This window comes from Brassica oleracea, chromosome C6 (assembly GCF_000695525.1).
Source record: "Brassica oleracea var. oleracea cultivar TO1000 chromosome C6, BOL, whole genome shotgun sequence".
NCBI classification, from domain to species: domain Eukaryota; kingdom Viridiplantae; phylum Streptophyta; class Magnoliopsida; order Brassicales; family Brassicaceae; genus Brassica; species Brassica oleracea.
Window position 1 is genome coordinate 30,294,847 of NC_027753.1, and position 17,150 is coordinate 30,311,996.

A 17,150-nucleotide genomic window follows, 5' to 3' on the forward strand; every position below is an offset into this window, starting at 1 on the left:
AAAAAAAAAAAAAAAAAAAAAACTATATACACAAACTTTGACAAATTTGATAGAGTATCTGAAGGAGTTTCGAAGTTGCTACTTGCACACAGAATCACACATAGTTCCAAACGCACTTCAAAAGCTTTTAACTTGAAGTTTTTCACCTTAAATTGTGGCTTTGAAAAACATTTTACAACCTCAGTTTTCACCGGAATAGGCACTGTTACATCTTCCGGTCCCGTAAAAGCTTTACACTGGATAGCAATATGATTAGGAAAAGGTTGATTTCATCGGATTTGGATCTGGACAGAGTGTGCCTCTCATGAAGAAGGCGAACGATGCACAAATTGTCTCTTTGGTGGAGCAGTGTGGAAGTGGTCTCTCTTAAACCCAACAAGAGAGGGTTTGATAGGTTTTCACCAATACATCGACGGACAAAGAAATGAGCTTAACAAGAATAGAAGAAAACATATATAGAAGCAGAGGTCATTCAAAGCCTTCCAATACCAACATTACTATGCCGGAATCAGCCAGATTTGATGAACCACCACTGAACTGCTTGTCATCATGACTTTATCGAGCTTGGAATAAGGGAGCACAAGCCAATATATATTAAGAGAGGTGAATAGTATATGTAGTGCAGAAATACGGAACTCAAGAGCTTCACACATGGCCATACTCATAGCGAATGATGAATACCAGAGCTCAAAAAGTAGGCACATAATACCAGTCGTCGAGTTTTCAGATCCGACAGCGAGGTAAATCGTGGAACCTCACATACACATGTTTTCATAAACATATATTGAACAAGCATATAGGTCATGTTCATACCAAATACAATCCAAATGAGTAAATCCCCGAAGGGAGAGAAATCATATTCTAGAAGGAAAAGGAGATTATATATCATTGAGCTTTCAAATATGGATTGGAGTTGAGAAGTGGATCAAACTTGTCTTCCTTAACTTGTTGACCTGCTGGTTGAACTATTTTTTATTCAAAAATCTAATCCCCATAAACCATAATGAAAATAATTTAAATCTGTATCTGTCCCGTCAAAATATACGAATAATCCGTAGAATCCACATATAGTATTAATTACAATAAAATAAATATTTAATTATATACTAATTATCCTTTAAAAATAACATACATTAGATATTTAAAATTAAATTAATATAAATATTTTTATATATTTTTATGAAATTATATTATTATTTTATAAAAATCTTCTTTTTAATTTATGGATTAGTGAGTATCTGCAATTCAAATTCAGCCAACATGTATCTTGCATCCACAATAGTTCAACCCGCAAGTAGACAAGTTAGCAGGACAAGTTTGACCTACGGAATAATGATTCATATTCAATTGATCCACACCGGCTTTGCAACGGATCAAATAGTGCTGAACCTACAGAATAATGACTCATATTCTTAGAACTAATCTCGATGCCCAATAAAACGTGGAAATCCACATATACAAGTCATCAAAGCTAAAACTGAATCAAGGATAGTCATGAAAACCGGAAAGGGATTGCTAATGCAAAAACAAGATCCAGAGGACATGGATGCGGCACTGAAAACAGGAAGCAAAAATCTCAAAAGAAACCCAGAGATCAAAACCTCTAGATATCCATAAAAACATGGCAGAAGAGGAAGAACAAAAAATAAGAGAAGTACAAGAAGTAGAAAAATAATAAAAGTGGAGATAGCAGCGAGCTGTGGAACTGCCGGCGTCCAAGAGCATGGTTCATTTGGTTAAACGTGTCTAAGAGGTTTCAAGCGCAAATAAAACCCCGTTAGTTTGAGAGATTTACCGGCTTGAGAAAATGCTTCAAACAAAAACTTTACGAAATGCTCCAAACCGGATGTGTGTATTTTGGTGACAAAAGTATTTAATTTAAACTAACATCCGTTTAATTATAATTTATATATTAGGTTTTATATTAAATTTCTTTTTCAGTTATCTAAGAAAATAAGAAATGCAATAAACTCCAGAATTGCCTTAGAATTCAGCGAATATATTAAATTTCAAATGTTAAAATAAAATTGGCAGGTAAACATACAGAGACTTTATCTAATATCTACAACACATGCATTCATTACATGATGAAGAGTATCTTAAAAATTGTCCAAACATATGGAATTAGCTCAAGTAAAAATACATCACAATCATAAAATACCTCCAAGCCAACCTTTTTCTCTAGAAGATCATGTGTATATTCTCTTCTCAAGAATCTCAACGATTCGAAGATAATAAATTCTTAACAATCGGCTTGTAAGATTCCGAATCCAGACACAGGCAAAACTTCGTTAATCCATCGCTGCCTAATTTAAAAGCATATGCTAAACATATACTAATTAAACGTCGTTGTTACTTTTCCAACTGTAATTATAAATAAATAAATATTTATGTCTATTACTATTTAATACTATATACTGTAGAATTGCACGTGGGCAAAAGTTAATAAAACAAAATAACTTTCGTGAGAATTGGCTATAGCTAAATAAGTATACATTCTTTTAACTTCATATACATATATTTATTTAGACTCTATGAGAATGGCGTATGCTTACACGCCTTTTAGTTAAAATACATCTATGTATTTTCCAACTATTAGCGTATTCAATTCTGGAAATAATATATTCCATATACAACCTTTAATTTTTTTCTTTGACATAAAGTTTTTCCATATACATTGATTTGTTTTCTTTTTTCTTTTTGTTTTGTGCTGAGGTGGCAACAATTATCAATTATTTTTCAAAAAACAAACTATTAGTTTAATTCAAAATCTTATACTTGGATAACCGGAAAATGGCATATTCCTCTATGAACTAATTGTTTCCGATTTTTTCACACACGAGCTTTTAAGCCATGCCAAAACCCACATGGACAATGGAAAAGTGGTTTAATCCCCTATGAACTAGTTTTTCTTGGTTTTTTCACACACGAACTTTTAAACCATGCCAAAAAGCACATGAACAACTCTATTTTTTGAATAACATAACACAAACTATAGATTTTTAAACTAATTTCCCTAAAACTGTAAATGGTGTTATTTAAATGTTAACTAGGTTTGTGACAGGAGGAGAGCCAGTTTAATTTGGATTGATAAAAAAAATACTATGTAGTTTTATCCTTCTTCTCTTTTTTTTTGTCAACTGTTCTTCTTTTTCAGAAATAGTTTTACTCTTCGTCATCAATTGGAGATAAAATTTATTTATCTGCAGAAGAATAAAACGTTTTACATGATGCATAAAGAAAGAAAAGCAGCAACTGCTAGCTTACAATCTCCATGTATTGCCACAAGTGACTATAAAATCGGCTCAGTATCCTCAACTGATGATGAAGAGTAGAACGATTTCTGAAAAAAAGAGGAATTGACAAAAAAAAGAAAAAAGAATAAAACGACATAGTATTTTTTTTATCAACCCAAATTAAACCGGCTTTCCACATGTCATAAACCAAGTTGCGTTTAAATTACACCGTTACAGTTTTAGGGGAATTAGTTTAAAATAGATAGTTTATGTAGGTAATTCTAAAAATAGAGTTGTTCATGTGCTTTTTGGCATGATTTAAAAGTTCGTGTGTGAAAAAGCCATAAAAACTAGTTCATAGGGGAATAAGACATTTTCGTGTTGTTCATATGGTTTTTTTATGGCTTAAAAGTCAGTGTGTGAAAAAACCGGGAACAATTGGTTCATAGGAGAATACGTCATTTTTCCAATAATAAATTATTTAGTTAAACGCTCCTTAATCATGACTACGCCTAGGCCTAACTACGCCAAGCAACATTTTCTTATTTTTATTTTAAAATATATGTTCTTGTAAAACATCTTTACAAAAGCATATATATTATTTTTATGCTAAATACAAAGTTATGCTAAATACAAAGCGTCTACTATAAAATGATCTTTGAATATTTTTTTTAATGTGCTTATGAGCTGCCTCTATATTACCCTTGTTACGATATCAACATTTGATATAACCCTTGCTCAAAATTCCAAGTAGTTTAATAATATATATAATATATTTTAAATATGTTTCTCAAATTTTTATTAAACGACTTACATATATAGATATGCTTTTATATATTTAATACTTACGTTATTTTTTATATCTTCATCATCGTTTTTAATTGTACGATTGGTTAGCATCTCATCACAAAATATATTTTTCTGAAATTTGCTCGTATGATGCGCCATAAATTAAAAAAAAAAGTTGATGGTATAAATAGAGAGATTCAACGTACACATATTCCCACATAGTCTAGAGCAGAGGCCTACATCAAAGAGAGTGTACTTACTGAAGGTTGGTATCTTATTCTTACAAAATGGATTTTCTTAGATTTAGCTCAAGTTTCTCACATGATTTAGAATTTTCTGATTTGGCTACCCTATTTATCGAACTCCTAGACGTAGATTCCATATCCGGTCAATGAAGTAATGGCTACAACACTAGATTTCACTATTACATGTCACCATTTGAATTTGTTTGGATTCCTTTTTACAAAAGTAACAACAAAAATGAAGGAGAAGTCGCACCACAAAACTAAATAGGATATGCTATTGTAAAAAAAACGCGACAAAAGCATTGAACTAGCTTTGGCTAGACGTCTCTGGATACATCACTCTTATTTAACCGTACTACATTAGTCTACATGCTATTGCAATCTGACGAGCCAAATAGTGATGGTATATTTTCGGTTATGATTGTTGTAAAATGGGGTTCTTTGACAACAAAAAAGTTATTGTAAATGTTGAAACTTGAGTGGCTCGCAATATAGGTATTTGGTCGTTTTATCATTTTCCGCTTGCTTTGAAGAAGAAACGGTGGACCAACATTGACGTAAATTCGAAGTTGGATATGTATATGATAAGGAATTTCTCTTTGTATATGACGTATTAATCTTGAGTAGGCACAAAAATTTGAATCAAAATCAGGGGCCCCATTTCATCAGACCCACTGCAGTATACAAGTGGGTCAAAATATTTCAAAAGAAAAAAAAAATAGAGATGTGAATTGGAATATTCTGAACGAAGAGCGGATGTAGATCAATATTTTAGAGTGCAAACTATGTATCGTTTGGATCTCGCGCACTCATCCAAAATCCACTCTAGAGCTTTCGTCTTTATCTTCGGTCTCCGGCGTCTTGCCGGCCCATGAGACGGTATCATTTTCGGCTTCTGATCATCATGGAGAGAGCAGTTTTGGTTCACGGGGTCGTGAAGGCACTTCTCCTTTTTCTCCGAGTGCGACGAGAAATCTGGTGCGACGGACCTTAATGGAAATTTTTTGGTCCTAGTGGATCATAGAATCGAAGGCTGATTCTCTCTATTTGAGCGGAATATAAGAAACCGTCTCTTAATTTTTAACTTAAAAAACTAAGAACTGACTCTTAAATAAGAATCATACTCATACATATTTAGTATTGTAGGATTATTTCGAACGCGGATAGCTTGGTTTCCCAAAATTCAGTTACCACTAGACCATTCATGTGTGGTTGCTTTGAAACATATATTTCTGATCTGCAAAATATTTACTATTATTGTTAGTAGTAATAGTACAGAGAATAGAATATGTATTGTGCACATTATGATCCACTTTCAAGTTTCAATGCCCTCCATTCGAATGGTTGATCCAATATTTTCCCTAAAATATCAGATAGAAAATTTTATATTTTTTACTGTAAAACAAGCAACCACAAACAGAATGAAAACGTTAGCTCCCTCAGCAAACACCTTTGAAGTCCCATGAGGTTTTAACCTCATACTTAATTATTTTCCCCAATATATATGGAAACCAGAATACGAAACTAAAAACCTCATACTTCATTAAACAAAATTTGATAATCCAGGGTTAGAGCCTTGGGGCCAGGGTTAGAGCCTTGGGGGCCAATTGATGCTTCCGGGTTCGACGCCAGTCGGAGGCGAACTGCTCTTCCATGTCACAAAAGCGGGTACTGGCCTTCGGGCTGAGGACATATCCTCCCGGGTGAAACCGGCCCGCTGCCTGACCGGGCCCAGGGATTGATCCGCGAAGCGGGGAACCCTGGATTATCAAAAAAAAAAAAAAAAAAAAAAAAAAAAAAAAAAAAAAAAATTGGAACGTTTGCAATATATGTTTTGTTTTTGTTTGCAATAGGACGTGGTTTTTAAAATAAAATAATTTAAATATCTCAAAATTTACAGTTTTGTATATCTGGAAGTGGGTTATAAAGAACATTAATACATGTTCTGATCGGTAAAAACTTAAGCTACTTGTCGATGACTATTAACATGGTTTTGGCAGTATCCGCAACTGTAATATGAAACTATGAAATCAAAATTTGATTTGTAGTTCTTCTTCTTTTCTTCTTCCTTAAGATATATATGTTTTCAAAATCCCATTACCATCCAAAACAAATGTAGTGGAAATCGAGCTGGTCCAACCTGAGTTCATCTTTTGCGTCTCTCGGCACCTAATTTCCTTTTGGTCCATTTCAGATATATCCTTTTTTTCACAGAAAATATTACTAAACTACAATCTACTTACTATTTAAGGCTATCCCATTTACAATACCCACATTATATATACCCTTACCGTTCATGTAGTTCGGTACAAGCTTCACTCATAGTTGAAACATTTTGAGTGGTGAGAGAGGTGCAAGAAGATCCGGCGGCCAGAGAAGTATCGGGGTGTATATACCGGTGAGAATCAGAAGGTCCCACACGAGACAAGATTTACCTATCTAAAATCACAAGTGGAAGAAAGTATAGGATTAAAATTAGTAGATGATCAGATTTAGTTTTAAGAAGGATACTTGAGAATGTGCTTTGTGAAGAAGCATCACCAGTAGGATCAAGCAAGCCCAGTCACATATATTCTTCTCTTTCTCTGCCTTTTCTTTTGTCCACTATAAATCCTCTCTTACCCTACACTCACAAAACAAACACACTATCTACTTCTTTTGAGTTTTGAGTTTTGAGTTTAAAGACTTTTGCGAGAGAAAGATATGGTGCAGTTCACTAAGCAATTTGAGGGGCAGCTTGTGCCCGAGTGGAAATACGCCTTTGTAGATTACTCTCAGCTCAAGAAAGACCTCAAGAAAATCCATTTGTTAACCAATGGAGTTGAAGAGGAACACACAGAAACTTCTCTCATCAAAACCATCAAGTCCTCTTTAGGAAAGCTTTCCCTTCTCGGTAACAAGGACCGGGAACGCTCTCGTGCCATCAAAGTACTAAAATTATACCATCATCCTTTGTGATTTTTATCAACTATTCATCTTTTTCTGTACTAATGATGATGATGCTTTTTAAAACAGGTTCATAGAAAGCTTGCTTCTTCTGTAAGTAACAGTGACGTGTATGAGACGGAACTCCTGGAGACGATTGCTGATGATACCGATGCTGCAAAAGAGTTCCTCACGTGTCTGGACACGCAACTCAACAAAGTGAATCAGTTCTACAAGACAAAGGAGAAAGAGTTCTTAGAGATAGGGGAGTGTTTGAAGAAGCAGATGGAGATACTCATTGAGGTCAAAGATGCTTTCAATCAAAAGCAAGCTAATGATGGAGAGTCTACTCAAGAATCAAAAGAAGACGATTCCTTATCATGCACCATCTCATCCGGTAATAAAAACATACAGATCTTGCATTATAAGTATCTCAAAGTTCATTGGCTAATTGTATACATTTCAAGAAGTGGTTTGCTTAGTTTGCTCTGTTTCTGGATGCAGTGGAAGACTCTATAAAAAGCAGAACAGAGGAAATACAACTTCAAGAATATTGCTTAGAGGATCTGGATAACAATGGGGAACAAGCATTGAAATCTCCGAGATCAGAAGAATCAATCAAAATCAACAACGAGGACTCGAAGCTGAGGAGAGTTTCTGGTAGGGTTTTCAGCTGCCAGGGGAGGAATCTCAAGATAAAGATTTCATTGACTAATCCTTCACGTAAATTCTCAGCTATAAGTTACTTCATCAAAGAAGATTTGATAAACCAGTCATCGTCCAAGAAATGTGGTCCAGATGGAGTAAATAAGCTGAGAATCAGCAAGAAAACCCTAAACCACGCCGAGAAGATGATCAAAGGAGCTTTGACAGAACTCTACAAAGGGTTGAATTATCTCAAAACTTACAGAAACTTGAACATGTTAGCCTTCATGAACATTCTCAAAAAATTCGACAAGGTAAGCTTCTAATCAGAGGATTAATTTACTAATAACTTTTTAATTTGAATATAAGAACATCCTTATGATAATATTTTAGGTTACTGGAAAACAAATCCTTCCAATATATCTCAGAGTGGTGGAAAGTTCTTACTTCAACAGTTCAGACAAGGTAACTGGAAACCCTACGTTAGTTTTTTGTTTTTGTTTTTCAAGTTTGTGCAAGCGGAAAATCGAAACCTACTGTCCTGTCTTATCATTTATTGTAATCTTGGGAGATGACAGGTGATAAATCTATCAGACGAAATTGAAGAATGGTTCATCAAGCACTTTGCTGGAGAAAATCGCAGAAAGGCAATGAAATATCTGAAACCGCACCACCGTAAAGAGTCTCACTCGGTCACCTTCTTCATTGGTGAGACTTTTTAACTTTAATATATTTACCTGTTGATGTTGTGACGTTTTTATTTTTCACTTTCAAACACGAAATCTTTTTGTAAGACCAATCACAAATAAAAAGCGTTTGGACCCCATCACACATTAGGATTCCACAACCTTTAATATTTTTGGGTTTTGTTGGTTGATATTCTCTGTTGCATAGCATTATCTTGTCTTTTGAAGTATCATTGCAGATTATACGGGTTTGGTTTAATCTTGTTCTCAAATATAATCTCTATTCAGGTCTATTCACTGGTTGCTTTGTTGCTCTTCTTGCTGGCTACATCATTGTGGCTCATCTGACTGGAATGTATAGAACACATTCTGAGAACACTTTCTACATGGAAACTGCATATCCTGTACTAAGGCGAGTGGTCTAGTTAAAAGTTTAAATCTTAATTATCGTAATCTAGAAATAGAAGAAATTATTCAAGTAGAAGCTAATATTGTCAGTTTGATTTTTTTTTTTTGTTATGCAGCATGTTTGGGCTCTTGTTTCTGCACTTATTCTTATACGGTTGCAACATATTTATGTGGCGAAAAGCGAGGATAAACTATAGTTTCATCTTCGAACTTGGGTCGAAAAATGAGCTCAAGTTCAGGGATGTTTTCTTGATATGTACGGCTTCAATGTCTGTGATAGCCGGTGTCATGTTTATTCATCTCTTGCTTCTTGCAAAAGGTTACTCATTTGGACAAGTTCAAGTGATCCCTGGCCTTCTATTACTGGTAATTAACAAACACTAGCCACTCTTAATCATGTGTGTTTTTATGTAAATTTGTAATCTAATATGTTTTGTGATTTTTGCGGTTTTTGAAGGTCTTCTTCTTAATACTGATTTGTCCCTTGAACATTTTCTACAAATCAAGCCGTTACCGGCTTATATCAGTCATCAGAAACATTGTATTTTCACCTCTTTACAAAGTCGTGATGCTCGATTTCTTCATGGCTGATCAACTTTGCAGCCAGGTAACAATTCCATGGACCAAAACAGAGCTAAGAATCTGATGTTTATCATAAACCCTTAAATCAAAATCTGATCTTTGTAAAATGGGCTAACTCTTATCTCACAGGTACCTATGCTAAGAAACCTAGAATACATAGCCTGCTACTACATAACCGGTAGCTACGCAACACAGGACTATGGATATTGTATGAGAGTCAAGTACTACAGAGATCTTGCCTATGCAGTTTCCTTCCTCCCATACTACTGCAGAGCAATGCAGGTAAAAAAATTAAACTAAACATCATTGCTTCTTCCCCAAGTTTCTGTTTCTTCTGTCCCAAGTATGGGTTTCCACTTTATAAAAATACTGAAAAAGTCTCTGCCACAGTGTGCAAGGAGGTGGTTTGATGAAGGCGAAAGGAGCCACCTAGTGAACCTAGGGAAGTATGTGTCAGCAATGTTAGCCGCTGGAACCAAAGTGGCTTACGAGAAAGAGAGGAGCATTGGTTGGCTCTGCCTTGTGGTAGTTATGTCAAGTATAGCCACAGTTTACCAATTGTATTGGGACTTTGTAAAAGATTGGGGTTTACTTCAACATAATTCCAACAACCCTTGGCTTAGGAACCAACTCATGCTTCGCCAAAAATCAATTTACTACTTCTCTATGGTACCAAATCAAAATCTTTTACCACCTAATCAAAATGTTTTGACACTCCTCTGTATTTCCTCATCCTCTGATTTCTTTTTGTAGGCATTAAATATAGTTCTAAGGTTGGCATGGCTACAAACAGTTTTGCACTCAAGTTTTGAGCATGTGAATTATAGAGTGACAGGATTGTTCTTGGCGGCTCTTGAAGTCATCAGGAGAGGACACTGGAACTTTTACCGGTACAATTAATCTCCCTTTAAGGATCTTTTTGAGCATCAGAATACTGATTCTTGCAAAACAAAACCAATGTTGCAGATTGGAGAATGAGCATCTAAATAATGCAGGGAAGTTTAGAGCTGTGAAGACAGTACCACTTCCTTTCAGAGAAGTTGATGAAGAAGACTGATCTAATCGAATCAGTAACCATTACTATTAGCTTTGTCAGAGATTTGAAAGAACAAGAGGAAGGATGTTCTTTCTTGATTAACCATATTGTGTGATATGATCAAGAAGCTTTATATCATTATTATTACTATTATTTTTCTTGTCCGAAAATCTCTGAAACTATTGAAGTTAAACAAGAGAACAAAACACTTGATTTTATTAAGTAGAAAAAGTTAAGATGAATCTGGCAAAATCTGCTGCGCTAAAGAGGCGAGTGACTCTCCACTTTCTTCACCTCATCAACCTTCTTCAGTGCATCATTATCCTTCGACGTCCAAGTAGATATAGAAAACTGGGAACAAACCTTGTCCATGGTGTTTTTGAAACAAGTCTTGTGTTCATCCATTGGGGTATTGACGAATTCACTGAAACGATCCTTGAGATTAGCAAGGAAAGTGCTATTCTCATCATTCACATGCTTGTTGCAAGATGTTGTCGAAGCAGCAGTTGTTGGCTGGCTCTCGGTTTGAACGTTCTTGGTATCCATCTCTTCCTGTTCCCCAAAAAAAAAAAAAAAAACTGGTAAATATGAATAATCCAACTGAGTTCTTAACATAGAACAAAGCCTCAAAAACAAAGACCTAGTATACTACTTTCTGCTAAACCCTAAAATCTCTTCAGAATTTGCTACGATGATTCAGAATTTCTTCTTCATCTCTTGATCACTAGTCACATGTAATTGATAAAACATTAAATTTGATGAAGAGAATCGAAACTAAAATACCTTAATCTTTGTCTCTCTTTCGCTTGTACAACTTCTTTCTATTTTTCCTTCCTCTGCAAGCACTCTTTTCTGTCTCCTAAGACTCAGCGCCTATATATATATACACACATCTTTTTAAGTGTGTATAACACGCAAAAGAAACAACGAAAAGTTAAATATAATTAATTTTAGTTAAATTAACATAATACTCTGTTTTCTTTTTTGTAATTCAAAAATTTTCTAGTTTTTTTTTTCTTGGTTAGAAAGTTTTCAAAAAGTTAAATATGTTAAAACTTAAACCTAAGAATATGTTAAGCTCAAAAGAATATGCATATGCAGTTTACTCCTGGAGAGCAATGCTGGTGAAAATTTAAACTAAACATTGTTTCTTCCCCCCCCCCCCCCCCCCCCCTTTCTGTTTCTTCTGTTCCAAGTATGGGTTTCCACTCTATAAAAAGTGACTGAAACAGTGTGCAAGGAGGTGGTTTGACGAAGGTGAAACGAGCCACCTAGGGAAGTATGTGTCAGCAATGATAGCCGCTGGAACCAAAGTGGCTTACGAGAAAGAGAACATTGGTTGGCTCTTCCTTGTGGTAGTTATGTCAAGTATAGCCACAGTTTACCAATTGTATTGGCACTTTGTAAAAGACTGGGGTTTACTCCAACATAATTCCAACAACCCTTGGCTTAGGAACCAACTCATGCTCAGAGCCGGTCCTTGGGCCAAGCGGATGAAGCCCATGCTTCCGGACGTTTTTAAATAAGTAAAATATTTGCTACAAAATTATCATAGTCCAGTGGTTTATTAGAGCAAGTCCAATGGTAATTTTTAGCAAAAAATCTTTAGCAAAAAAATATTATAATAATATATGGGGTCCACGAAATTTAAGAGTTTGTGTCAAATTAATCTTTAGTTAAGGATCAGACTTGTTACTGTGCGCGGGTCCCACCACCACGTGGGATCCCACGATTGGCTCTATCCTTTTTTTTTTTATCTAAAAAAAATAAAATAATTTAAAAACCTTACCTCGGTTATCAAGCAAAGAGTAACAGCGTTGCGGATGGTCTTACGAAGAAAATAATTTCATGCAGATAGTCCGGGTCCGAATCCCCATGGTACCGGCCACATTTTTTTATTTTGCATCTAGTCTCTATTATGCCAGGACCGGCTCTGCTCATGCTTGGCAAGAAATACATTTACTACTTCTCTATGGTACAAAATCAAAATCCTTTACCACGCAAATGACATATGAATTTAATGGAAATGTTTTGACTTTCGTCTGTTTTTTTCTCATTTTTCTGGTTTCGTTTTTGTTGGTTTTAAATCTTGTTCTAAGGTTGGCATAGCTACAAACAGTTTTGCACTCAAGTTTTGAGCATGTGGATTATAGAGTGACAAGATTGTTCTTGGCTGCTCTTGAAGTTATCAGGAGAGGACATTGGAACTTTTACAGGTAAAACTTATCTTTTTAGGTATTGGATTCAGGATATATATGTATACTTATGCTTGTAAAACAAAACCATTGTTGCAGATTGGAGAATGCGCATCTAAATAATGCAGGCAAGTTTCGAGCTGTAAAGACAGTAGTACCACTTCCTTTCAGAGAAGTTGGTGAAGAAGACTGATCTAATCGAATCAATAACCATTAATTACTATTAGCTTTGTTGGAGATTTCGAAAGAACAAGACAAGAAAGAGGAAGGATGTTCTTTCTCGATCAACCATATATCATTGTTATTATTCTTGCAAACGAAGATATTTATGATGCAAGAAAAAAGAAAAGCGAATTCTATAAATAAATATATTAACGCCCAAAGACTTGAAGAGTAGTTTTGCACATTTATGCAAGGGAGCTTTTTAAACTTCTAAAATCCAAAGCAAGAAAATTTATAGAAAAACTTCAATCTATTTTATTAAGAACATAAAGAGAAAAACAGTGGATTTTATTAAGTAGAAAATTAAAGTTTCAGTTGAATCTGGCAAAATCTGCTGCCCTAAAGAGGCGAGTGACTCTCCACTTTCTTCACGTCATCATCCTTCTTCTGGGCATCATCCTTCGACATCCAAGAAGATACAGAAAACTGGGAACAAACCTTGTCCATGGTCGAAGGAGGTATAGAAAACTGGGAGCGAACCTTGTTCATGGTGTTTTTGAAACAAGTCTTGTGTTCATCCATTGGGGTATTGACGAATGCACTGAAACGATCCTTGAAGTTAGCAAGGAAAGTGGTATTATCATCATTCACATGCTTTTTGCAAGATGTTGTCGGAAGAGCAGTTGTTGTCTGGCTCTGTGTATTCATCTCTTCCTGTTCCAAAAACAAAAACAAAAAAACAAATCTGGTATATAAATATAATCCAACTGAGTTCTTAACTTTAAAAAAAAAACAACAAAGCCTAAAGAACAAAGACCTAGACTTTCTGCTCAACCCTAAAATCTCTTAATAATTGGCTACGAAAATTCAGAATCTCTTCTTCATCTCTTGATCACAAGTCATATATAACTGATAAACGTAAATTTTTAATGAAGAGAATCGAAACTAAAAATTTACCTTTATCTTTGTTTCTCTTTGGCTTCTACTACTTCTTTCTTATTTTCCTTCCTCTGCAAGCTGAGACTCAGCGCCTACATATATACATGTCTGTTTAAGTGCAGAACACGCAAAAGAAACAACGACAAGTTAAAATATAATTAATTTTAGTTAAATTAACATAATACTCTGTTTTCCTTTTTTTGTATTTTTTTTTTAAAAAAATCTTGTTTTTTTTAACTTGGTCAGGAAGTATTCAAAAAGTTAAATATTGTAAAAACTTAATTCTAAGAATATGTAAAGAATTTATGTAATTATCATAAGCTGTTCGCCCTAGTTTCAAAACTCTCTCAGAGCGTGAATATCAAGAAGCCGCCGCTATTACCGTTTCTTGACGCCGGCGGCGTACTTGGCCGTCGGCGTCGGGCCTGTGCTTACCTTTCTCTTTCTATGATTCTTCTTCTCTCTGTTTTGATCATTTTTTCAAGCTTCTGTTTTTTTATCTCCGCCGTGACGGTCGCTTTGCTTGACGTCGGAACTTCTCTTTGGAGACTGTTCGTCGGAATGTGCTGGCGACCGCTTCGCGGGACTGTTCTCACCGGATTCGGCTCTCTCTGGGAGACCCCCCCCTTCACACCGTGCTCCGCTCTACCTTCAACCACCGTGCTTATGCTTCAAACCCATGGATCTACTTCCCAGAGTCGTATCCCCATGGATCTGCTCCTCACCAGCCAGATCCACCTTCATCTCTCGCTTGCTGTCTTCTTCGGGTCTCCGTGGTGTCAACATCTTGTTCAAGTCTCATCGTCGTCTCCACCGCTACTATCAACACTCCATCTCAAACCGACATTTCTTCTCGGAGGCAACTTGGCGTTGAGGATGGAAGCTGTTGGCTTTCTTGCTATAGGTCCGCTAGATCTGTTATTTTCAGGGGGATTCCCCTTACCGTCTCTCCCCCCCTTCACCTCCACCCACAAGCCATCTCCACCGCCTTCACCATCCGTTCTGGTTCTGAAGCATCTCTTGCCCCTCCGGGAAAGTGATAGCTTCCGTCACACTACTCCGCCACACGTAAGCTCAACACCAGTAGATCGGAGGTCACCGGCGTTCCTCCTCTCACCGAACCAAAACCATTCGTTCACCTGGCGCTACACTGTACTTGACAATCCAACCTATCGCTGGCGTTGCTCCGTCCATTTCGAGCTGGGCCACAAAGTAATGAGATTGGGCCTGGTGGACCCAACAGTTCTTGATGATTTGTTGGTCAGCCCAACAGTTTCACAGCCCATGTTATTGTGGGGGATGTTGATATTTTTGATCAATTTTCTAAAGATTTCCGGTGGATTCATTGGGATTTTTACCGAAACATACTTGCACACAATGCGTCATCTCTCTTTTATGAAGAAGTTACAACCTTTTCACTCACCGGTGGACGCACCGGGACTTTCATCTTTATCATCATTAGCATCTTTTTCTTCAGAGAAGCGATCCGTCTTATCCCCAGTCTCCTTTTCAAGGAGTGTTTTCCCTCTAAACGTTAAATGGAGGAGTATGCCCATATCTATAATCGTTTGTCTATCTTGTGGAGCGGTCCGTTCGGGGCCAGAAGATGCAACGGATTTCGTTTCGACGGTATTCCGAGGTGCGGATTGGGTATCAACGTCACACAAAGTGACTATCTCTCAAGTTTCTGGCATTGCCATGAAGCTTACTTCGACGCATTCGAGTTTTTCTCTGAGTTCACTGTCAACCTATCTTAGAGATTTCTCTATATCTATTGCTTATGTTGTATCGTCTTTTGTTTGTAGAGTTTGTTTAAACTCTTTTCTTCTTTGTAATTCGAATGTTTAAGAATTAATGAAAGTTGTGTTACAAAAAAAAAAAAAATATGTAAAGCTCCTGAAAGGCGGCGTCTTGGAATGATGATTACACACTAAGTTTTTTGCCTCATCTTTTTTTTGGCCAGAGATTGCGAAAAGGCAAAAGACATATAATTTTCTTACCTCGATTCAAAGTCATCAATATGAATGGGAATAGCCTCGATCCCCATCAGTCTTCTTACCATGTTTGTATCTTTTCTTGGGGATGTCAGCAAACTCCATTTCCCGAGCTAGTGGACGTGTAGTCGGAGATGCTGGAGGCGGAGTAGCTGAAACAGGGTGAACAAGGCTGGTTGGAGGTTGCCGGTGAAGCAGCAGGTCATTGTGCATTGAAGAAAAAAGAGACCAAATGATTGAATGTGAGGCCATTATGTTGAGAGGGAAACTGCAAGAAACACAATTTGTGGAAGTAGTATGCGTATAATAAGCTTTTAGTGGTATCGAGATTTCTTGAAGTTATGATTGGAAAAAAGTTTGGTGCAACGATAGGTTAGGTGGTTTTAAGTCTTTATCAGAATGCTACGTTGCTTCTAACTATGTAGCAATAGCTACAATTATCAGGCCATTATTACGCACTAAACGAATAAAAATTCAGCATTCTTAACAGGGACCTAAACACTGGTAACTAGTCTAGATCACTGTCAAGAAATGCATAACATGTACCATTTTAGCAAATGTTTTATGTTAAAAACTGTGCATAATGTTATAGATCAATGGCATTACAATGAACCAACTCCATAGGTTTAACAAATGACAGTGAATATACAATTTTGAACAGATCAGATCAGATCAGATTCCAAAACTTGTTCCGTGGAAAAACTACTGCATTGTCTGTGCACATTATGGATCCAGAACTCCACGCTGCACTCTCACATTCTGATCCATTTCCTTCGCTTTGGGAATGACGGAAGCCATTGTTGCGACCTCTCTGAATTATATACTTGCGTACAGAGGATTTGTAGAAGACGATGACAACAAGTCAACAATAGCGCGAGTCGCCGGAAAAGTGTTGTAGCATATTCTCATATCTCACCTACCACTTGATCACAGCTATGCGGGCTTCATTAAGTTTTGTCGTCTAAGGGTTCCAAAATACTGAAAACAAATTGGACAGCGATGAAAATACTCCATTGTCTATCATTATAAATTGCTTTCCTAGCTAATAAATCATCACAATTATTGCTTGATCGGTTTTTGTAACTAAAGGTTATCGAGGCAAACTTATGTATTAGAGTTTGAGGTAATGTTATAGTCTTGGATTGTCGATATTGTCATTGTTGAGGTAGTAGTTGATGTTGGCATTCTCACTCAAAAAGTAACATTCTTATATCCCATGGACCAGCACCCTTTCATTGACCATATGAGTGAGCGTAGTTAGCTCAGCTTATTTATGCTCTATCATAGAATTTCTCCATTCCACACTCC

General features: G+C 36.3%; 1 protein-coding gene and 1 long non-coding RNA gene across 2 annotated transcripts; one reads left to right on the forward strand and one right to left on the reverse strand.

The window, feature by feature from the left end:
• The first annotated feature begins 6,639 nt into the window (after window positions 1–6,639).
• Window positions 6,640–10,629, forward strand: LOC106299213 (phosphate transporter PHO1 homolog 1-like). The gene is made up of 12 exons (XM_013735337.1): window positions 6,640–7,198; window positions 7,286–7,592; window positions 7,700–8,154; window positions 8,234–8,305; window positions 8,419–8,548; window positions 8,815–8,938; window positions 9,051–9,300; window positions 9,392–9,541; window positions 9,646–9,798; window positions 9,907–10,185; window positions 10,270–10,406; window positions 10,483–10,629. Exons 1-12 carry the CDS (start codon window positions 6,974–6,976, stop codon window positions 10,571–10,573), a joined length of 2,373 nt encoding a protein of 790 aa, XP_013590791.1. The 5' UTR covers window positions 6,640–6,973; the 3' UTR covers window positions 10,574–10,629.
• A 2,533-nt stretch (window positions 10,630–13,162) lies between these two features.
• LOC106299563 lies at window positions 13,163–16,115 on the reverse strand. The gene is made up of 3 exons (XR_001261808.1): window positions 15,849–16,115; window positions 13,867–13,956; window positions 13,163–13,623 (listed from the first exon to the last, which is right to left on the reverse strand). It is a non-coding gene; the product is annotated as an uncharacterized LOC106299563 (long non-coding RNA).
• Window positions 16,116–17,150: the final 1,035 nt, after the last annotated feature.

Coding starts and splice junctions, on each gene's coding strand:
- LOC106299213 (XM_013735337.1), top strand. CDS start 6,974: ATGGTGCAGTTCACTAAGCAATTTGAGGGGCAGCTTGTGCCCGAGTGG. Junction 8,306..8,418: donor ACTTCAACAGTTCAGACAAG/GTAACTGGAAAC, acceptor GGGAGATGACAG/GTGATAAATCTATCAGACGA. Junction 9,542..9,645: donor CTGATCAACTTTGCAGCCAG/GTAACAATTCCA, acceptor CTTATCTCACAG/GTACCTATGCTAAGAAACCT.